Source organism: Rhamphochromis sp. 'chilingali', assembly GCF_963969265.1.
Source record: "Rhamphochromis sp. 'chilingali' genome assembly, chromosome: 9".
Lineage (NCBI taxonomy): Eukaryota > Metazoa > Chordata > Actinopteri > Cichliformes > Cichlidae > Rhamphochromis > Rhamphochromis sp. 'chilingali'.
Genome location: NC_137936.1, coordinates 150,373 through 174,433, shown reverse-complemented (window position 1 = coordinate 174,433; position 24,061 = coordinate 150,373). Strand labels below are relative to the sequence as shown.

At 44.7% G+C, this 24,061-nt stretch overlaps 1 protein-coding gene across 1 annotated transcript in view; it reads left to right on the top strand.

Annotated features, from left to right (window-relative positions):
- LOC308401874 (protein NLRC3-like) overlaps window positions 1-23,053 on the top strand; it is a 171,752-nt gene extending 148,699 nt beyond the window's left edge. The window contains exons 3-11 of the mRNA XM_080890328.1: window positions 2,456-2,534; window positions 2,699-2,885; window positions 13,684-15,484; window positions 16,405-16,578; window positions 17,721-17,894; window positions 18,171-18,344; window positions 18,621-18,794; window positions 21,400-21,446; window positions 21,595-23,053. Of these exons, the coding sequence (XP_080746454.1) occupies window positions 2,532-2,534; window positions 2,699-2,885; window positions 13,684-15,484; window positions 16,405-16,578; window positions 17,721-17,894; window positions 18,171-18,344; window positions 18,621-18,794; window positions 21,400-21,446; window positions 21,595-22,127 (3,267 nt within the window). The 5' untranslated portion in view covers window positions 2,456-2,531 and the 3' untranslated portion in view covers window positions 22,128-23,053. The remainder of the gene's footprint in view (window positions 1-2,455; window positions 2,535-2,698; window positions 2,886-13,683; window positions 15,485-16,404; window positions 16,579-17,720; window positions 17,895-18,170; window positions 18,345-18,620; window positions 18,795-21,399; window positions 21,447-21,594) is intronic.
- The last annotated feature ends 1,008 nt before the right edge of the window (window positions 23,054-24,061 follow it).

Genomic DNA, 24,061 nt, shown 5'->3' with positions numbered 1-24,061 from the left:
ATGTTTAGAACTCAAATTGCACTGCTGGAAAGAGTTTATTTTAATGCACATGCTGTTTTTTTTGGCAAATTTGCATTATATTTATTGGGCGACCGTGGTTCAGGGGTTTGGGAAGCTCATCTGTAACCGGAAGATCGCCGGTTCGATCCCCAGCTCTCTCTGTGCTGGTCGTTGTGTCCTTGGGTAAGACACTTTACCCTACCTACCGCCTACTGGTGTTGGCCAGAGGGGCCGATGGCGCGATATGGCAGCCTCGCTTCTGTCAGTCTGCCTCAGGGCAGCTGTGGCTACAACTGTAGCTGCTTCCACCAGTGTGTGAATGTGAGAGTGAATGAATAGCGGAATTGTAAAGCGCTTTGGGTACCTAGAAAAGCGCTATATAAATGCAGTCCAATCCATTATTATTTACGTTTTCCTGCAGTATATAAAAATTGGTGTATTTCAAAAATAAAACTATGAAGACACTCAAAATAAATTTCCTATGGTGGGAAACTATCTTGTGCAACGTTTTTGTATTTAGAGTTTAGAGGGATAAGCCTCTCAAATTTCTCTAACTAGAAATGTATGTAAAAACAACAAAAACGAATTTCAATTTTTTTGTACTATATTGCACTTTTTTGCAATTTATGTAATTACTATGCACTTAATGCATACATATTAATAAAATTTGGACTATAATGGTTGTATTGATGTATAACAACTCAAAATGTTCCCAAAAATGGCTCCACAGCATGTAAAAATATAAAGATAAGCTCTGGCGGACTTGGTTCTATGGTAGGTCTTAAAGGGTTAAACTGCTGTATGGTCTTGGCCACTGTGCTGCAGCTCCGTTTTAGGGTGTTGGCAGTTGTTAGTGGAATTCTTCATTCATGTGATTTCAGGATTCAGTAAATGTGACACGTGTCAGCTCCATGTCATCAAACTCAGGACTGATCTGTTCATCATTAGAATCCAGAGTGATTTTCCTGCCTCCATCAGTCTGTGGAGGAGGTGGAGAGGAGCTGCTGCTCTCACTGACACACTGACTGCAGAATGAGCTCAGCTGCTGTTCCACAGTAACTGCTGCGAGGTGGACACATCTGTTTGACCATAACCAGTTACTGTGTCAACAGCTGTTGGAGGTCAGGGGTCTTTATAATTACAGTGCAGGTGGATATGCATCCATATGCATGCATATCTATGAAGTGCCTTGAGGCGACTTTTGTTGTGATTTGGCGCTATATAAATAAAATTGAATTGAATTGAATGTAGTGTAGAACTGAATTAAACATGCTGACGTTATCTGTTTAAAAATCCTTCATTACAAATATTGGATTTGCTTCAACAGGAAGTAATTATGACAACAATACAAAGGTTGTTGGGTTTGATATTTAGACGGACTTAATTACATAATGGTAAATGGCCTGTATTTGTATAGTGCTTTACTCATCCCTAAGGACCCCAAAGCGCTTGTCACATCCAGTCATCCACCCATTCACACACTGGTGTGATGGCAGCTACGTTGTAGCCACAGCCACCCTGGGGCGCACTGACAGAGGAAACATTCCACAACGTCCACATCAACACAAGTACAGAAACAAACTGTCACTTCTAATTTTTCTTATTAATAGTGAATCGGTGTGTGTCAGTGAATGCATCGTGTGTGCTTCAGGCTCGATCTAGTGGACTGATAGCAGAGCAGCTGATGGCAGCTTCCTCTGCCTCACACTGCTGTCTGACTATATTCAGCTGACACTGAGATGAAGCAGGAAAGAAGCAGCTGATATTTGGACAGCACACATGATGGAAAGGAGGATTTCAGTTGATGTGCACATAAATGATTTGTGTTTCCTCTGCAGGTGAAGGTAGAAAGTGTGTGTGAGCTGATGTGAATCATGTGACCTGGTTTCTAGGTCACATGACAGGTCAGAGGTCAGCGACTGTAACTCACTGAGTGTTAATGTGAACTCACTGAGTGTTTGTGGTTTACCTCTCAGACTGACTGAAGATGATGATGGAGGAAGAGGAGGACAGAGCAGAGTCTGCAGGGTCCAGCTGTCCATCTGTGAGGAGTGACCGGTCCAAAGATCAAAATCCAGCCATTCATTAAATATGCAAAATGTCTACAGAAGCATCAGAGGGTCAGACGTGAAGCACTCAGTGATTTTGATCAAATGACTCATCAGTTATTGATCTGTACTACACTGATCTACCACGTTAGTAAAGCTGGTGTTCTGGTGGTGGAGGGAGACCTCGGATCATGTTCTGGTTTTGGAGCAGTGATCTGCTGATGGTTCAGTTTGATGAGCTTCTTCAAAATCATCCCTGACATCACCACTGAGAGACTGAAAATTACTGATATGTTCACAATCTGAGAGTTTAAAGCTTGACAAACTTTTTTCAGATAAAGTTATTTGAGCAGAAACTCGTGGATCTTTATCCTGTGTTGATCTAATCCTTCATGGTTCCTCCACAGAGTGGACCAGCAGAGCTCAGAGGTTCCCAGTGGTCAGTCTGCCCAGCAGCATCAAACACAGCTGGACTCCATATTTATGGTCTGTACATGTACAACAACAACTACTGTTACATCTGTTCTGTTCACAGTCGTCTCCATGCTGCTCTTTGTAGACCAGTGGATCGTCAGTGTGTCCAACATGGATCTGATGTTTGGCTCCATGATTTCAGCCTGATTGGCTCATTCATAAATATTCTGTTCCAGCTGCTGGAGGACAACATCATCACTTTTGTGAAGAACGAGCAGAAGAAGATCCAGAAGGTTCTGAGTCCAGATTACCCAGAATGCTTAGAGAGTCAGAGGAGCAGCAGCAGAGAGGCATTTGTGAAGATCACAGTGGACTTCCTGAGGAGAATGAAGCAGGAGGAGCTGGCTGACCGTCTGCAGAGCAGTAAGAGGATTTCTGTAAAGATTTAAAGTTTTGGATAAATGAAAATTTTCCAGAGATGGAAGATGGAGCAACATGTTTTAAAGATTAGTTCTTTTTGGAATTGAGTGTTGTTGAGAAATCAGTTTTACCCTGGTTCTTTTTATTCCTCAAGCATCCAGAGATGGCACCGGACTCAGTAGTCCATCCATCCATCTTCATCCGCTTTATCCGAGGCCGGGTCGCGGGGGCAGCAGCCTAAGCAAAGAGGCCCAGACCTCCCTCTCCCCAGCCACCTCCTCCAGCTTATCCGGGGGAATACCAAGGCGTTCCCAGGCCAGCCGAGAGATATAATCTCTCCAGCGTGTCCTGGGTCTGCCCCGGGGCCTCCTCCCGGTAGATTGACCGGTAAATTGAGAGCTTCGCTTTTACACTCAGCTCCCTCTTCACCACGACGGACCGGTGCAGCGTCTGCATTACTGCAGCTGCAGCCCCAATCCGTCTGTCGATCTCCGGCTCCCTTCTCCCATCACTCGCGAACAAGACCCCGAGATACTTGAACTCCTCCACTTGGGGCAGGAACTCATCCCCGACCCGGAGTGGGCACTCCACCCTTTTCCGGCTGAGAACCATGGCCTCAGATTTGGAGGTGCTGATCCTCATTCCCGCTGCTTCACACTCGGCTGCGAACCATTCCAGTGCGAGCTGGAGGCCCTCACCCGATGAAGCCAACAGAACCACATCATCCGCAAAAATCAGAGATGAGATTCTGAGGCCACCAAAGCGAAAGCCCTCCGCCACTTGGCTGCGCCTAGAAATCCTGTCCATAAAAATTATGAACAGAACCGGAGACAAAGGGCAGCCCTGGCGGAGCCCGTCACCCACCGGGAACGAGTCCGACTTATTGCCGGCAATGCGAACCAAGCTCTTGCAACGGTTGTATAGGGATCGAATGGCCCGTAGCAATGGGCCAGACACCCCATACTCCCGCAACACCTCCCAAAGGACACCCCGAGGGACACGGTCGAATGCCTTCTCCAAGTCCACAAAACACATGTAGACTGGTTGGGCAAACTCCCATGCACCCTCAAGTATCCTCGAGAGGGTAAAGAGCTAGTCCAGTGTTCCGCGACCAGGACGAAAACCGCATTGTTCCTCCTGTATCCGAGGTTCGACTAGCGGACGAACTCTCCTTTCTAGCACCCTGGCATAGACTTTCCCAGGGAGGCTGAGGAGTGTGATCCCCCTGTAGTTGGAACACACCCTCCGGTCCCCTTCTTAAAGATGGGGACCACCACCCCGGTCTGCCAGTCCACAGGTACTGCCCCTGATCTCCACGCAACATTGCAGAGGCGTGTCAACCAGGACAGCCCTACAACGTCCAGAGCCTTCAGGAACTCGGGGCGGACCTCATCAACACCAGGGGCTCTGCCACCAAGGAGTTGTTTAACTGCCTCAGTGACCTCGCCCCCGGAAATTGGCGGGTCATTCCCCTCATCCCCAGACTCTGCTTCCTCCTCGGAAGACGTGTCAGTGGGATTAAGGAGGTCCTCGAAGTATTCCTTCCACCGCCTGACAATTTTCTCAGTCGACGTCAGCAGCACTCCGCCAGCACTATACACAGTGCAGGTAGAGCACCGCTTTCCCCTCCTGAGACGCCTGACGGTTTGCCAGAATCTCTTCGAGGCAGTCCGAAAGTCTTTTTCCATGGCCTCTCCGAACTCCTCCCACACCCGAGTTTTTGCTTCAGCCACTGCCCGAGCCGCACTCCGCTTGGCCTGTCGATACCTGTCGGCTGCCTCCGGAGTCCCACAGGCTAACCAAGCCCGATAGGACTCCTTCTTCAGCCTGGTGGCTCCCTTCACCTCTGGTGTCCACCATTTGGTTCGGGGATTACCACCACGGCAGGCACCAACCACCTTGCGGCCGCAGCTCAATGCAGCAGCTTCGGCAATGGAGACTGTGAACATGGTCCATTCGGACTCAATGTCCCCAGTCTCCCTCGGAATGCTGTTGAAGCTCTGCCGGAGGTGTGCGTTGAAGATCTCGCGGACTGGGGCCTCTGCTAGACGTTCCCAGCACACCCTCACTACGCGTTTAGGTGCACCAGGTCTGTCCAGCGTCCTCCCCCGCCACCTGATCCAACTCACCACCAGGTGGTGATCAGTTGACAGCTCAGCCCCTCTCTTTACCCGAGTGTCCAGAACATATGGTCGCAGGTCTGGTGATACGATTACGAAATCGATCATCGTGCACTTATGGACACTCTTATGTTCGAACAGGGTGTTCGTTATGGCCAAACTGTGATTAGCACAGAAGTCCAATAACAAAGCACCGCTCGGGTTCAGATCAGGGAGGCCGTTCCTCCCAATCACGCCCCTCCAGGTCCCACTGTCGTTACCCACGTGAGCATTGAAGTCTCCCAGCAGGACAACAGAGTCTCCAGGTGGAGCACCTTCCAGCACCCCCCCACCCCCACCCCAGGGACTCTAAGAAGGCTGGGTACTCTGAACTGCCACTCGGCGCATAAGCGCAGATGACAGTCAGGACCCGTTTCCCGACCCTAAGGCGCAGGGAACAAACCCTCTCGTCCACCGGGAAAAACCCCAACGTACCGGCAGCAAGCCGAGGGGATATTAGAATACCCACCCCAGCCCGCCGCCTCTCACCAGGGGCAACTCCAGACTGAGACAGAGTCCAGCCCCTCTCCAGGAGACTGGTTCCAGAGCCCAAGCCATGCGTAGAGGCGAGCCCGACTATATCTAGCCGGTACCTCTCAACCTCACGCACTAACTCAGGCTCCTTCCCCACCATAGAGGTGACATTCCATGTCCCTATTGCCAGTCTTGGCAGCCGGGGGTCAGTCCACCAGGGTCTCCGCTCCTGGCTGCCACCTGGCACACAATGCACCCGACCCCTATGGCGCCTCCTGCGGGTGGTGGGCCTGCGGGAGGATGGGCCCATGTCTCCTCTTCGGGCTGTGCCCGGCCGGGCCCCACAGACTAAGGCCCGGCCACCAGACGCTCGCCCTCGGGCACCCTCCCCAGGCCTGGCTCCAGGGCGGGGCCCCGGTAACCCTATCCCGGGCAGGGTAAACTGTTCCTTCGATGTCCTTTTCATAAGGGTCTTCTGAATCGCTCTTTGTCTGGTCCCTCACCCAGGACCAATTTGCCATGGGAGACCCTACCAGGGGGCAAAAGCCCCCAGACAACATAGCCCCTGGGATCCCTGGGACACACAAACCCCCCCACCACAATAAGGTAGCGATTCAAGGAGGAGGACTCAATTGATTGGTTGTATCTTCCTTTAAATGCCAATTTTTTTTGGCATTTTTTTTTGACTCAGTAGTCATTTTTACAAAATCTTTATTCATCTTTACTCATCTTCATTTACTCATCTTTTACTCATCTTCATTTACTCATCTTTTACTCATCTTCATTTAAGCATGCACTTCTAGAAGGGAAGACAAGGCCGGTGTCCCTCTGCAAAAGTCTTCACCCCTTTGTTAGTTACAGCCAGCTTTATAGAAGTGACCCCATCATAAAACCCCCTACGGTGTGCTGCAAACTCTGTCTGTGTCTATGTGCACGAGCACATGAATGCCTACATGTGCACGTTCCCATGTGTCTATGTAAGTGCTCGTGTGTGACTGTGTGCGCGTGACAGTTAAAACACTGTGGGTGTAGGTAACTCCCTAGAGGTCATAAAACCCCTCTCACTTCCAGACCACAGTTACAAATGTTGAGACCCCCACCCAAAACATCCTCTGGGGAATTTCCACTCAGGTGGGGGAGGTCTACAATCTACTCCTACAATCAGCCTTTATTATAGTGAGGGCAGTGTCAGTGTCTCTACAACAGTTCTACATTATATTTTAACACATTTCTAAACTCTAAATCAGCTAAATATTCTACAAATCCCCCTTTTTATCTGCCCTATGGCAGATAAAACTAAACTAAATCCCTCACCATAATGTTTTCATACGGTGACTCCCCATTTCCCAAAAGTGGCATCATGGTGTCTGCCTTTGTATCAGACTCTCCCACAGCACGATTGATGAGTCTTACGAACAAGGCTCTGATACAAGGCACACAACAACACCCACATGTCACTGATACTGCAATGAAAACAAACAAAAAAACCATAATTGACATAATGAAACCTTTCCATTGCCCAAAGACAGAGGTCATCCATGCTTCCAACGGGTTATCCACTCCCGAATGCTCATGCATTGTAATGGACAACGTTCTCAGACCTTCCAGCGCTCGGGTCCCAGAGCCATCGGGAGCTGTATTATTTGGAATAAAAGTACAACACATAGCCCCAAACATCGCGCAAACGCCCCCTTTTTTCTCCCAACAACATATCTAACGCCATCCGATTTTGTACTGCCATTAAAGATGTTGGACCCAACTGCTCAGCAAGCCCTTGCATTTAATGACAGAACAAAGATTAAATGTATACGAGGTTGTGGACCCTTTAATGTAGTCCAGCTCTATACCGCCATAATAATCAAAACACTCATCTGATTTACCTGTTTCACTACGTTTGGTTCGCTTCACCGTGGCCTGTGATGGTGGAGTCGCTGGAATGGATTCAGGTCTGTCTCTGGGCAATTCACTTGTAAGAAAAATCACAGTTACAATAACCACAGTCACACCTAACACTACCGTTTCTCTCCAATTCCCCCTCAACCAGCCTAGAGAAGTTGACATGATTTAAATGTAGATAAAAGGCTTGTCTATTTACATCTCTCCCTCACATAAGGCTTCTCTGCAGAGCATCAAATCTGCATGGCAAAGTGACACACTTTAGGTGATCTTCATCCTTGGGAAAAGTGGTGTCAACTATTTCCCAGTCTCTTAGTATTTGTGCCTCACACAGAAACACAATTCCATCGCTGGACTTCCTCTGCGCTGTCACTTTTAGAGCTTGGCACGCTCTCTCCATCCCTCAGGTTCTCATGTTCCAACGCTGCTGAAGGTTTAAGGCAGAGCACGTCGTACACCTTAGTTGTCTTCCTCAGCGTCAACATTGACTCTCTCATTTTATTTAAGATTTTGCTGTGGGAAGTCTCCTCTTGATCTCCTGGAAGCTCAGTAGCACAGCTCTCTGTGTGATGTCTGCTGTGCTGAAGATGATCTCTGATCCTCCTGAAGCCTCTCTCCTGGCCTCAGCTCCCATCTTGTGGACGATCCTCTCAGCCACTCCCTCTCCTCATGGCACCTCACGACATCTACAATTTCAAAAATAACACACCTCTCGCCACACGGCTTTCGCCACGTGTCAACTCCCCAATGAGACATGCACAAGAATGTTGCACATTCTCTCTAAAACAATCTCCAGGGTTTCCCACTTGGAGCAGCCATACTCCAACCTGTAACCCTGTGTAAAAACATTAATCAGAATCAGAATCAGAATCAGAATGGGTTTATTGCCAGATGTTGAGGTTTACAACATTAGGAATTTGCTGTCACATGTTAAGCTTGTTTAACTCCCAGCTCCACCTGGAGCCTGTAACCTGGAAGACAAATCTGTTAAATCAAACTTCACATTTGCAACCAACTATAGATCATGAGAGTGATAAAGTACTCAGCATAACAGACAAGTATCATGTGCAGGTTTTCTCCAATCATTAAATCACTATTATTACCATAATTTGTCCCAAATCATGAATCATCCCAATTTATTCCACAATTTAATCTGTGACTTTCCTTAAACAATGTCACTCCACCCATTTTATCACTATGAGCTCAATAGCCCATCTTCAACTATTCCATAAACACTGCATCCCTTATTTGTTTTTCTCATGTCACTTGTCCACTTCTGCTGAATCCTCCACAATGCACTCTTAGAAAAAACAAACATTAGCAGCACACATGGATCGTGTGGTTGGCAGGCGTCGGCCATCCACATTCCAGAGGTGCCGTAAAAAGACCATAAAGTTAGCCATCCATAGCTGTGGAAAGAATGTTATTCACATCATCAAAATAACCTTCACATTTTCCCAAAAACACAGTGTAACAGCATCACCAACTCATAACCTGTAGTAGAGAAACAAACATCCACCAATTGTTCTGTTAGAAATCACATCATCAAATCACATGAAGAACTGTAATGCTGTAGAAAAGAGAATGCAAATGTTAGCGCTGCGCAGGTGTGTACACACTTTCTCACATTAACTTCTGTGAGGAACACAAGCCCATGAATAACACACCCCTGGTAGATTCCCAAACACAGAAAGTGGCATTTAAAAGGTTAAACCATCACGCAACCTCGGATGTTGCTGTCATCTTTCTGCTCCTGTAAAAGGAAACACATAAATTCATCCACCCTTTTGTCCTGTCTAGGTGGAGGTTAACCTTGAGTCGTGGTCAAGTCTTGTCAGCTTTTACCAGTCAGTCAGTTTATTTTTATTTCCATTCATTCATCCATTCTTTCTTTCTTTGCTGATAGTGGAACCTATCGTCGCATTTAGTTTCCACTCTCAGCAAAATGACGTCATTTCAAAAGAAAAAGAAAAACTTTAGATCGGATTACATCGCTGAATCCTTTTTAGGCAGGGACTCTCATTTTCTAATTGTCCCAAATAAGTTTCTCCTGAGCCCATTTTAATGTGGAGAAACTCACTTGTAACAATTTTCTTGACGACGTGTAGCACTTTTAATTCCCGACGTGCAGATCACCTTAAAGAGAAGAAATTCACAAACAAAAATCAGTGCACTGTTTAAAAAATAAAATAAAAATAAAAAATGACAAATAAAACTGAAAAACAAAAGAAAAAAGAAAAAATACAGAAGCCCGGTCTTAAGACTTGTCACAGAATATTCTTTCTCTTATAGGTGAGAAAACACCCATAGTTCAGTAACAAAAAAAACAAAAAACAAAACAAAACAAAAATCTGTTAGTTTCACTCATTTAAACTCTGGCTGCAGGATTCTGTTCACCCCTGCTATCATGTTCCCCAAAATAATACTAATTCAGTCGTCTATGTATCAGTTCTCAACCCACTCAATAAACCAGACAGGATGATGGTAACAGTATTACCTACTTAAAATTGTGTTTGATCTTCATTACATGTGTGTGTGTGTTAGTCGGGTTAATACATTTTCTGTTTTTATGTAACCTTTTATGTACCTTCCCCCTTTTTTCTGAAACAAAACTCCGTTCACTCCAAATTTTGTTTCAGAAACATCTAAATGAAAAACTCTGTCATAGTCAGGCACAGCTAAACCCCAAATGCTTGCAGGTTACCATCGGCAACCACACTGTGTGTTGTCAACCCCTTCTACAAATACCCTCTTTTAATGTGTAACACTTTGTGTATGATTTTGTGTTATCTCTGGTGCATATTATCTGCATGTGTGGTGTCACCTTTCCATTTTTCTAACAGTACACTTGCATACCTCAGTGCTTGTCTTCCTCCCCCTTTTGTGGTGGTCTGGACACTGTGTCAATCCTCCACTTCCAGGCGGTCGCTTGTCTCCCTGGATTCCTTAACCCAATTTGATTCCCCACACTAAAACAGCAGCCTCAGCCCTCTTCTGCTCCTTTCTCTCCCACTTTACAGTCCAATGGCAGTCAGTTTTCTTCAGCTTTGTCCCGTGTATCTCTTTGTCCCACTGTCTCTTTCATTGCCATCTCGCTCCAAACATGGCAAGTGTCAAACTCAGACAGTCTTCTCAAAAGTCCTTCACACACAGTGAGGTTGCAGCTTGCTGGAAACGCATCTCCATCCATCCAATCTAGATGGTGGATCTTCTCTTTCTGATGCCGTTTGCCCACAGCGCTGCTGGACCTCTCTGCTCAGAACTCTGGTATTGTCTCTTGGACTCCTGTCCACTGTTGATGTTCATGCTCGTGCTTCTGAAACTGCACTTGGTGTCTTCAGGGAGAGATCAGCTTCCTTGGAGCTCGCTTGTTCAGGACGAGGATGAGAAGCTGCAAAACAATTCAGCCAAAAAATTCTGGCTGGGTGTTTCTATTTTTTCTAATGATTTTAACCTATAATTTTCTTCCGACTGCTGCCCGTGGAGAATTGATCCAGGTCCGTTCCCCACCTGTAATCAACAGACTGAGAGACTTTCATTAGTCACTGTGACTGCATATGTTTTCATCACTCCTAAAGCAACACATCTCTACTTATTTTGTTTTGAACTCTACTGACTTTAAACCCCAAAAATAAAATTTTATTTGGTCTTAACCGCAAACACAAAAATCTTCTTGATGTTGTTGTTAATTATTTTCATCCACCACACTCCAAATTATGTTTTATTTTGTGTCCAGCAGGGGAAGAAGGTTGCCTGTAGCGTCACTGCTTCCCCCAGTTGGAGACAATTTCCCACTCACACTTCCACACTTTTTATTTTCTTTGTTTTCATCATTTTCTTTCTCTTTTTTTTTATTACCCCATTGTTTTACACCCACACATTAACCTGTTAACTCACTCCTCCAACCTCATTTTCCTTTCACCCCAACAGCTCTCATACAGTCAGCAATCAAATTCTCCATTCATCCTTGAGTACTTGGTCACCTTTAAATGTCACTGTTAATTTTATCAATTTATTTATCATTACTCTAACACTAATCCACTTTTTAATTTGCTTTATTTACTTTAGCTCACTTTCTCCTCTTTGATCACTACGATTTCTTAACTATTTATTATTTCACAGAAAATCAACTAATCTACTTTGTCTCCCTCTTTGTCATCAAGGAATTCACACACACTCACAGGCTGGTCACTCGCCCCCACCTTTTCTTTCTCTCTCACACACACGCACATTTTACTCTTCGTTCGTTCCACCTGTGAACCCGCCCCTCGAGGCTGGCTCACACACACTTCATGCTTCTCGCAGTCCCATTCAAACTTTCTGCGAGACACTTCTTCCTCTGCTTATTCCGGACAACGCCCTAAGCGGCACACAGAGCTGGTGCCGTCCGCTCGTGCGCCTCACAAATTATTCAAACTGCGCCACGGACTCGATACCGCGGTTTATCTTCCCCTAAAAAAATGTAAAACCAAATTAAACCCCCAATTGACTTCACAGTTTGCAAAAATTCGTGACACGGCCTCCTGCCGCGATTTCTACACACCACAAACACTTCAATCGACTCCCGTACTTCAGACGAGACGCCGACTCTAACGGCGCTTTCACACACACACGCAATCTACACACACTGCAGTCAGTGGGCTGAGCCAAGCAGTCGTACTCTCACTAAGAAGCAACTTGCCCCCACTCTCATGCATGTTATCAACCGCGACTAGGATCCAACACCTAGCTTTAGTTATTTAAGGCATTCCCAATATCCCAGGTTACCAACCTAGCTCCTGTCCCACAGGACCCAACGACGCGTCCGAAGATGGGTTGAGTTGCCAAACTCAGAACATAAACACGGCCCTCAGCCGCCACAAAACCTTAAACCCCGCTTTCTAACTAATAGTAACACACATTTCTTGCTTTAACACACGGGGACGGATCACACACCGCCACTTTTTCTAATAACTAAGACGGATCACACACCGCCACTTTTCCTAATAACTAAGACGGATCACACACCGCCACTTTTCCTAATAACTAAGACGGATCACACACCGCCACTTTTTCTAATAACTAAGACGGATCACACACCGCCACTTTTCCTAATAACTAAGACGGATCACACACCGCCACTTTTCCTAATAACTAAGACGGATCATACTCCGCCACTTTTCCTAATAACTAAGACGGATCACACACCGCCACGGATGAAACACCGATTCTATTAATCCGTAACAAACGTCTGCTGCTTTAACGCACCGAGATGTCCTTACGGGGCGCTAAACATCAACCTGAGTTCTTATCAAAAGTCTCTTGCTTTAGTCGCTCACAGTATGCTAAACATCAACCTGAGTTCTTAGCAAAAGTATCTTGCTTTAACGCACTGAGACGGACGCTAGCAGCCTTTTTTTTCTACTGAGTGAATTTACACTGGGATACGTTCAACTTAGCGAACAGATAATTTAGGCTTTAAACAATATGCACGGTTCGAAAATAAACAGGTCGTGCTTACCTTTTAATCATGTGAGCTAGCTCTCTGTTCGCCTCGTTTCACGATCTCAGCTCTGCCAATTCATCTCTGCACCTCGAGCGAATCCAAGGGTTTCGGCACCAAAACTGTTGAGAAATCAGTTTTACCCCGGTTCTTTTTATTCCTCAAGCATCCAGAGATGGCACCGGACTCAGTAGTCATTTTTACAAAATCTTTATTCATCTTTACTCATCTTCATTTACTCATCTTTTACTCATCTTCATTTACTCATCTTTTACTCATCTTCATTTAAGCAAGCACTTCTAGAAGGGAAGACAAGGCCGGTGTCCCTCTGCAAAAGTCTTCACCCCTTTGTTAGTTACAGCCAGCTTTATAGAAGTGACCCCATCATAAAACCCCCTACGGTGTGCTGCAAACTCTGTCTGTGTCTATGTGCACGAGCACATGAATGCCTACATGTGCACGTTCCCATGTGTCTATGTAAGTGCTCGTGTGTGACTGTGTGCGCGTGACAGTTAAAACACTGTGGGTGTAGGTAACTCCCTAGAGGTCATAAAACCCCTCTCACTTCCAGACCACAGTTACAAATGTTGAGACCCCCACCCTAAAACATCCTCTGGGGAATTTCCACTCAGTGGGGGAGAGGTCTCCTACAATCTACTCCTACAATCAGCCTTCATTATAGTGAGGGCAGTGTCAGTGTCTCTACAACAGTTCTACATTATATTTTAACACATTTCTAAACTCTAAATCAGCTAAATATTCTACAGTGTTTATTTTTCTTCTCATTCAGAACTTCAAGCTGCAGTTTGTCATCGTAACCTTAAATCCACCCTGAAGAAGAAGTTCCAGTGTGTGTTTGAGGGCATCGCTAAAGCAGGAAACCCAACCCTTCTGAATCAGATCTACACAGAGCTCTACATCACAGAGGGAGGGACTGCAGAGGTCAATGATGAACATGAGGTCAGACAGATTGAAACAGCATCCAGGAAACCAGACAGACCAGAAACAACCATCAGACAAGAAGACATCTTTAAAGCCTCACCTGGAAGAGATGAACCAATCAGAACAGTGCTGACAAAGGGAGTGGCTGGCATTGGGAAAACAGTCTTAACACAGAAATACAGCCTGGACTGGGCTGAAGACAAAGCCAACCAGGACATCCAGTTCATATTTCCATTCACTTTCAGAGAGCTGAATGTGCTGAAAGAGGAAAAGTTCAGCTTGGTGGGACTTGTTCATCACTTCTTTACTGAAACCAAAGAAGCAGGAATCTGCAGCTTTGAAGACTTCCAGGTTGTGTTCATCTTTGATGGTCTGGATGAGTGTCGACTTCCTCTGGACTTCCACAAAACTACAATCCTAACTGACCCTAGAAAGTCCACCTCAGTGGATGTGCTGCTGATAAACCTCATCAGGGGGAAACTGCTTCCCTCTGCTCGCCTCTGGATAACCACACGACCAGCAGCAGCCAATCAGATCCCTCCTGACTGTGTTGGCATGGTGACAGAGGTAAGAGGGTTCACTGACCCACAGAAGGAAGAGTACTTCAGGAAGAGATTCAGAGATGAGGAGCAGGCTAGCAGGATCATCTCCCACATCAAGACATCACGAAGCCTCCACATCATGTGCCACATCCCAGTCTTCTGCTGGATCACTGCTACAGTTCTGGAGGATGTGCTGGAAACCAGAGAGGGAGGACAGCTGCCCAAGACCCTGACTGAGATGTACATCCACTTCCTGGTGGTTCAGGCCAAAGTGAAGAAGGTCAAGTATGATGGAGGAGCTGAGACAGATCCACACTGGAGTCCAGAGAGCAGGAAGATGATGGAGTCTCTGGGAAAACTGGCTTTTGATCAGCTGCAGAAAGGAAACCTGATCTTCTATGAATCAGACCTGACAGAGTGTGGCATCGATATCAGAGCAGCCTCAGTGTACTCAGGAGTGTTCACACAGATCTTTAAAGAGGAGAGAGGACTGTACCAGGACAAGGTGTTCTGCTTCATCCATCTGAGTGTTCAGGAGTTTCTGGCTGCTCTTCATGTCCATCGGACCTTCATCAACTCTGGACTCAATCTGCTGGAACAACAACAAACAACCTCCAAGAAATCTAAATTATTTAACAAACCAAAACTTCAATCTCTCCACCAGAGTGCTGTGAACAAGGCCTTGCAGAGTCCAAATGGACACCTGGACTTGTTCCTCCGCTTCCTCCTGGGTCTTTCACTGCAGACCAATCAGACTCTCCTACGAGGTCTGCTGACACAGACAGGAAGTAGCTCACAGACCAATAAGAAAACAGTTCAGCACATCAAGAAGAAGCTCAGTGAGAATCTGTCTGCAGAGAAAAGCATCAATCTGTTCCACTGTCTGAATGAACTGAATGATCGTTCTCTAGTGGAGGAGATCCAACAGTCCCTGAGATCAGGACGTCTTTCTACAGGTAAACTGTCTCCTGCTCAGTGGTCAGCTCTGACCTTCATCTTACTGTCATCAGAAGAAGATCTGGATGTGTTTGACCTGACGAAATACTCTGCTTCAGAGGAGGCTCTTCTGAGGCTGCTGCCAGTGGTCAAAGCCTCCACCAAAGCTCTGTGAGTACATTTGTACTCATGTTTATTTTTAAAATTTAAACGTGGTCATAGATTTCTTCCATGACAGATCCATGTCCTAAAACCATGAGCCAGCGTAGTTGTATAGTATAAAAGAAAAAAGGAGAACTTTTGACCACAATATTGTAACTTGAATGAACTTTTGATACAGCCTTTAAACATAAAAATTATGAACAGAATCGGTGACAAAGGGCAGCCCTGGTGGAGCCCATCACCCACCGGACTTATTACTATCCAACTTATTGCCGGCTATGCCAACCAAGCTCTTGCAATGGTTGTAAAAGGATCAAATGGCCCGTAGCAATGGCCATAAAATGTTTCTCAGTTTTATTATTTTCAGTCACATGTTTTTGATTATTAACTGAATATTTTAAAATTCAGGCTTTTTATGTTATACAAAACATCATATTTTCTTATGATGTCTTGTATTGATTCTGAGGGAATAGTTTTCATCAGTATCGCAGATACCAGCCTGAATTTTACTTTGTATTGGATCAGAGAGGAAATCAGTGGCATCACACATCACTTACAGCAACTTCAGTACCACTTCATTTTAATAAACTGGGGGGAGGTGCACCAAGATTCAGTATGAGATAAAGAATTATTTTTAACTGTAAGGTTGGAGAAATCTGTTGTTGGAAATTGGAAGAACAGGTCATCTTAAAAATCACTGCCTTGTAGTTTTATTCAGGCCCCTTCAATCTGTGATCGCTGTTGATTTGCATTGTAAATGCTGCTATTACAAACGTCACAAATATTAGTGTATGTGTGTGTTATTGGGTAATAAACCAAAGGAACAGAATCTACCAGCACCTCACTGATTTCTGCTTAAAAACAACAAAAAAAGTAATAAAGCTCTGATTTGTTTGGTTGATCTTCTCTCCCTTCCCGCTTGATTTCAGACTGAGTGGTTGTAACTTGTCAGACAGAAGCTGTGAAGCTTTGTCCTCAGTCCTGAGCTCCCAGTCCTCCCGTCTGACAGAGCTGGATCTGGGTAACAACAACCTGCAGGATTCAGGAGTGAAGCTTCTGTCTGCTGGGATGAAGAGTCAATACTGCAAACTGGAAACGCTGAGGTCAGATCAAGCAATATCAATTTTTTTTTTCATCAACATCATTTAATCAATTTCATTTGGAAAAAATTAACATTGCGTGTATGTTTTTTTGTTTTTTTTTAATGAATCCATGCAAGTCACAGTAAACTGCCACATTTGTCTTTGTAACATGAGGCAATAAGGATTCCAGCATGTCCTGGAAACATACATGCCAACACTCCCGATATTTCCAGGAGAATCCTGAATTTCAGTGCCCCTCCCGAAAATCTCCCGGAGCCAACATTCTCCCGTATTTCTCCTGATTTTCCACCCGGAAAACAAAATAGAAAAACCATATCCCAGAATTCATAGCGTGGCCCAGCCAATTCCAGTTTCCAACAATGGCTGCAGCTACTTAGTTTTAATATTGCTCTTATTACTCTTTCTGGGTCACAAAATAAACTTTTAACATATTTTCAGGCAAGAATGTCGCTGGGTAAACTTCAAATATCTGAGCCGGTGAGAACAGCAAACCCCCGCGGACTTTTGCTACTCAGGTTAAACATGATGTATAAGTCACTTAGATAACTTAAAAATGTTATTGTTTGGCTTTTTTCACTGTTTTATGTGTTTGAGTAAATTGGTTTAGCTGAGATTAAAGTTATTAGATTAGATTAAATAAAACTTTATTAATCCCTCAGGAGAATTCCTCTGGGGTTTTCACACACCTGAATAAATGTCAAATAGAAAACTGACAGAAGTGTGAGATGGTCGAGAATTTACGCCAACGTCCGGTTATATTTTAGATAGCAAGGAGCAGACGGCTGAGTGCCAGTCCACCGAGAGAGCTCGTGACGTAATTCTGCCCGTCCAATTTCACAGTCACTCACTTCCAGCCTACCCGGCTTTCCGAGAACACGGCCCACTTAGACCGCGAAGGCTGGGTCCTCAGGTGGATGCAGCCTGTGAATTTGGACACCCCCGCTGTTTCCGGCCAGACAATATTAACAGTGACATTTAGCTTTTTTTTTTTTTCTTTTCGATAAATAAACACTGTAAAATTCAAGTTTTTTGTATTGTGTAGTGTTGTAGTGTTGAAATATTGTAAATGTAGTAGCTCCTCATGGCACCATGAATATACTTTAACACAAGTGTTTCATATCTTCTTGTCATCATTTTTTCAGACTGAGGGGTTGTAACCTGTCAGACAGAAGCTGTGAAGCTCTGTCCTCAGTCCTGAGCTCCCAGTCCTCCCTTCTGACAGAGCTGGATCTGGGTAACAACAACCTGCAGGATTCAGGAGTGAAGCTTCTGTCTGCTGGGATGCAGAGTCAATACTGCAAACTGGAAACGCTGAGGTCAGATCAAGCAATATCGATTATTTTTTTCATCAATTAACATCATTTAATCAATTTCATTTGGAAAAAATTAACATTGTGTATATGTTTTTTTTTTTAAATGAATCCATGCAAGTCACAGTAAACTACCACATTTGTCTTTTGTAACATGAGGCAACAAGGATTCCACCGTGTCATGAAACAGTGTTGAAATATTGTAAATTTAGTAGCTCCTCATGGCACCATGAATATACTTTAACACAAGTGTTTCATATCTTCTTGTCATCATTTTTTCAGACTGAGTGGTTGTAACCTGTCAGACAGAAGCTGTGAAACACTGTCCTCAGTGGTGAGCTCCCAGTCCTCCCGTCTGACAGAGTTGGACCTGGTTAACAACAACTTGCAGGATTCAGGACTAAAGCTTCTGTCTGCTGGAATGAAGAGTCAATGCTGCAAATTGGAAACGCTGAGGTCAGATCAAGCAATATCAATTTTTTTTTCATCAATTAACATAATTTAATCAATTTCATTTGGAAAAAATTAACATTGTGTGTATGTTTTTTTTTTTTAAATGAATCCATGCAAGTCACAGTAAACTCCCACATTTGACTTTTGTAACGTGAGGCAATAAGGATTCCAGCATGTTCTGAAACAGTGTTGAAATATTGTAAATGTAGTAGCTCCTCATGGCACCATGAATATACTGTAACACAAGTGTTTCATGTCTTCTTGTCATCCTTTCTTCAGACTGAGTGGCTGTAACCTGTCAGACAGAAGCTGTGAAGCTCTGTCCTCAGTCCTGAGCTCCCAGTCCTCCAGTCTGACAGAGTTGGACCTGGGTAACAACAACCTGCAGGATTCAGGAGTGAAGCTTCTGTTTTCTGCAGTGGAAAGTCCAAAGTGTACACTTGGAATTCTCAGGTCAGGATTCAGTCTTTTCTGATGATGATTTTAAAACCTGAGTCAGGTCGATAAATGGCTTACTCATTTACAACAGACATGATTTGTTAAATCACCTTATATATGTGTGCTTAAGTTCTGTGCTGCTCTGATTTATTGCCCGTGCTGTCTTTCAGTTCAGCTTTGTCGAGTCTCTGGTAGGATTTCTTTTACATGACCTGTGTAAAAACAAAACAGTAAACACATTAAGCTGAAGTAAGATGCACAATTTGAAAAATGGGGCACAAAAAATGTTGCTGCTTTCTGGAAAGTGAGTCTAAGAAGACCCAATGGAGAAAGTGAAGAGAAAACTCAATGATTAAGAAGAAGAAAAATGGCAGAGGCAGTTTCTCTTGGACTACCTGCAGATGGGACGAGACTCTAGAAACAGGGATGATTGGAGAAAATGCAAAGAGGCCATATGATAAACCAGGAGATGAATACGCTGGTATTCTGGGGATAGTGGGAGTGAGAGGGAGAGATGCCAGTAAATGATTTCCAGGATAAATTTCAGAGAATCAGAGCTAAGAAACCAAAGCAAGTGGGGAACTACAAACATGTGGACAGACTCATAATTAGCCCAAAGACACATTAAAGCAATCATTATAGGTTTAGAAACAGGGATGGATATGGAGGAGCTTAGCATGAATTTGCATTGAGGGAAAAATAGCAACGAGCATCAGAGGAAACAGTTAGGAAAACTAAAAGGATGTCTTGGCAGGAATACTGCAGTACTTTAGGAAGAACTACACCAGTTCAGAATGTGTGGAGTACAGTTAAGAACATGAATGCAGACAGGAAACAACAGCAGCTGTTGTAAAGTAAATTCAAACTCCTTCATTAAATGCAGCTGGTTGAGTTGAAAACAATGGAGAATGATTGTGTTAAACTGTTTATTCTCTATAGAAACGGAGCAGAAGGAGTGCATGCAGAGCTGGACGTGGGCTGTATATACATGCGTGTATCTGTGTTGTCTGTGAGCAGAGGAAACAAAGCGCTTTTGATTCTCCCACAATGAAATATAAATGTAGTTTACATAACACCTGTTACACAGTTACAACAATAATGATGCTGTTAGCTTCAACAACTCCTCTCGACACACATTAACAGGCCATGCAATAAACTAATATCCACAAAGGTCCTGACAGGTAATAAACCTGTTATTACTTACAGTGGCTTCATAAACGCACTGATGGAAATGTCCAGTGTATCATAAGCCAGCCAGTCCTGTTACTGCAATTCACTTCTTCACCAGAAAGTGTCACCATCAGCCTTCAACAGCAGTTTCCAGTATTAATAGTGTTAATGAGCTACAGGTAGTATGGATGGGAAAATGTAGAGTTGCTGGGCAAACAACCTGATCAAATCCACAGTGGGAATAATTGAAGTGATGACGGCAGATGTGAGAGAACAAAAATGAATCATATTGAAATGTTAAATCAGGAAAATCCTGGAGAGGAGGATAGTTCTAATGTAATGTTTGAATTCAAAGCAGCTCTTAAATGCGTGAAATGACTTCACCTGGGGAGGATCAGGTGTGTTACATCATGATGAAGCAGTTAGAGGAGGCTCTGCTGCTCTTCTATAATAGAATATATCAGGAAGCTGGAAAGAACTGTGAAAGCAGGGAAAGACCCCACTAAGACCACAGGTTACAGGCCTACAGCTCTAACACCTCATCCAGGGAAAGTCATGGAAAGATTGACAGTGGACAGACTGATGTATGTGACGCAAAGAAGGCAGCTGTTTGCAGCTTCTCAGCAGGGGGAGGAACACCATGGACCCAGCAGTCAGTTAGAGTCAGAGATGAGGAAAGCTCAGTGCATTAAGAGATGAGGTGTGGTTTGTATCAGCCAACTTAAATGATGGAAATGAACGAGCTGTTCCTGGTTAATATTCTGTTTGCTAACAGTACCACAGACCCAGGCCTAATCTGTCATATGTTAACACGTCCAACATCTCCTCATTTATTGGTGGATAATCCACTAACATGTTTTAATGCACAAGTTCATGTGATTTCTGTGTGCTGATAACATCCAGTCTGTTCTGTGTGGAAATAAAATAATGAAACCAGACGAGGTCGTTTCTGAAGAAGTTGTGGTGGGATTGTTGCTCCTGCCGGACTCGGTCTGTGGCTCGCTGCTGCTGATACAAAGTTGGAGGTAAACAGGTCGGCTAAAAAAGCTGAAGGGAGATGGCTCATAACAAGTGACCGCCACTTTATTAGGTCACAGGTGAACTGTACCTGAGACAGTGGGCACCGTGTACCTAATAAAGTGTCAGCCATGGTAAATGTGTTTCCAAGAGGAGAAAACCAGCTGGCAGCAAAGGCAGGCAGGTGTCCTTTCCACCTAAACAGGAGATATAAAGATGATGAAGGCCACAGTTTGTATTTCATTCAGTACAGTGATGTAGTGATCTAGGATCAGTCCAATCATCAGCAGTTTGAGCCACGTATGGATTAAAGTGTATTTGTGAAAATGTTGGACGGTTCCTTTATCAGTGTGTAACAGTGTGTGTGTGAGAGCCATGTAATGTCCATGTGTGCATGCTGACTGTGCTGCTCTGACCCCCCTCCTCCTTTTAGGGTGGAGCCTGCTGGAGTCCGATGGTTGAGACCAGGTCTGAGGAAGTGTAAGTGTGTTTTTAATGGGATTCATGAAAACAAAGCAGCACACATTCAACCATCTTCATCATGTCAGGAGTCATCATCAAAGTGTCAATCAATGAACAGATGATGGATCAATAACTGCAGCTGGATTGTGTTTGTTCTCTCCATCAGATTCCTGTCAACTCACAATCGACACAAACACAGTGAACACAAAGCTCCAACTGTCTGACAACAACAGGAAGGTGACACATGTGAAGGAGGTTCAGTCATATCCTGATCATCCAGACAGATTTGATGTTCATCCTCAGCTGCTGTGTAGAGATGGTCTGACTGGTCGCTGTTACTGGGAGGTCGAGTGGAGAGGAGACGTTTATATATCAGTGAGTTACAGAAGCATCAGAAGGAAAGGAGACAGTTATGACTGTGTGTTTGGATTCAATGATCAGTCCTGGAGTCTGTACTGTGATTATGATGGTCCTCAGTCTGTCAGGCACAATGAGAGATCAACATCCATCTCCTCCTCCTCCTCCTCTGTCTCTAACAGAGCAGCAGTGTATGTGGACTGTCCTGCTGGCACTCTGTCCTTCTACAGAGTCTCCTCTGACACTCTGATCCACCTCCACACCTTCAACACCACATTCACTCAAACTCTTTATCCTGGGTTTAGAGTCTGGACTCCTGGTGCCTCAGTGTCCCTGTGCTGAGTGGAGTGTAAAGAGTGTCTCCTGTTACAGAAACACTCTGACTGTTGAACAGATAGTTCAGTCTGTACATGTCTGTCTCTTTCACTCACAAACACGTTTTCAGATTCATGGATTCAATCAGTTGATGTTTGAAACTCTTCTAAATGATTCCTTGTAAACTTCTTCCTCTTCAGTCCCAAACAAACAGGAAGTGATGTCACATGTGTTCCTGTCCACACAGCAGAATGAGTCTATTGCTGACAGTGATGTACAAACAGAGTGAGCATTTCTGAGGCCCAAAATAAACTGAGTAGTTCACTGAATGAACAATGGACTGTGAGCTCAGTTCCTTCATCATTAGTATGGATTATATATGTATATGTATTATATTAGTATCATATATATCAGGTGCTGCTGCTTTCAGTCATTGTGCAAATGTGCTGTTTGTAAGCTTGTAAAGCTGCAGTCAGCTGAGACTGAAGAAGTCACCTGATCAGCGAGCAAACGTTTCTGAAAACGTCCAGATGAACAGAATCAACCTTTTGGGATTAGCCAGCAATGCAGCATCATTGTTGTTCAGCTTCAGAGGTTTGCAGGAATGAACTGATGACCAGAAACAGCTGCAAAGTCCAAGAAAATACCAGCTGGAGTTCAGCTGCATTTGAAGAAGTCAAAGAAAACTATGTTAGAGGATCTATCACAGCAGCTGAAGCCAAAGTCCAACACTGGATACCAGCTGAGCCTGTGCTGAGTGTAGTGTTACAGGAAAAGGGCAGAAACACTGGTAGCTCCCAGTGATGCTGACTGGGGCACAGAGCTGAATGATGCAGCATCAGGACACTGTTTCAGTCTGACTGACAGAGAAACCTGTAGCTGTATCTACATGTGAGGCAGAGGCCACACAAGCAGCTTTCTATGTTTCACAGTGACTGAGATCTTCAGTGGGGGTGGACATGCTGTCACCACGGTAACAGCACCGTCCATCCACAGGTGAGGGGAGGAGCAAAAAGAGGGACTTTGACCATTTTATACTAAAAACACTCAACTAATGTTTCTAATATGAAACAAATAAGCCCACATTAATGTGAGCGTTTATTAAATAATAATAATGATGATTTCCTCCTGATCTCATTTCCACAGCAGAGAAAACTGTTGTGTATATTGAGGTGGAGGGTGTGGTCTGTGGCTCAGGTGTAGAGTGAGGGTGGGGTGCACCACAGCAGCATGCTGGGACTGCTGAGGGTGGAGGAGGGAGTGATGATGACATCAGAGCTGCAGCACAGAGACCAGTGAACACACAGTCTGTTCATCTTTGCATAGATACAATATACAGCACAATATTGAATGACAGACACGCTGTGGGAGCTTCCACAGATACACTGACGTCAGCATCCAGAGTCCTCCTGCTGCTCCCCCCTCAGAGCCCCGTGATCAGCACCAACACATTCAGTTAGATGACAGAGTCCAGCTGCAGCTAGAATCAGCTCCCCTCTGTGAACAACAGCACAGCGTCAGTGTTTCACACTCAGTGAAAGGAGGAAACAGCAGAAGAACACCATGTGTGCTACGTTTCCCAGGACACACTACAAACTGCACAAATACAGAGCAGCACGTGGAAGGACCTGGAGCTGCATTTACAGAGCTGCAGACAGCGTGATGTCCTGTATGGACAGGTGGAAGGAACCAAGTCCTCAGCTGGAACACTCGTGTTTGTCCACAGACAGGAAACACAGCAGGAAACTTCCTCACAGAAGTGCAGCTCATGGATAACACACTTCCTGTCAGTCAGAATGAGGCTGCAGCCAAACACAGAAAGGTGTTTTTGTCCAGATGAGCCCAGAGAAGAAACACGAGTGTTCACAGACATCAGAAGCTCAGAGAGGTGAAACATGAGGTTGGAGTCCTCGTCAGCATCCAGAAGAGCTGCTGTGAAACCCTGAGTACTCATGACAGAC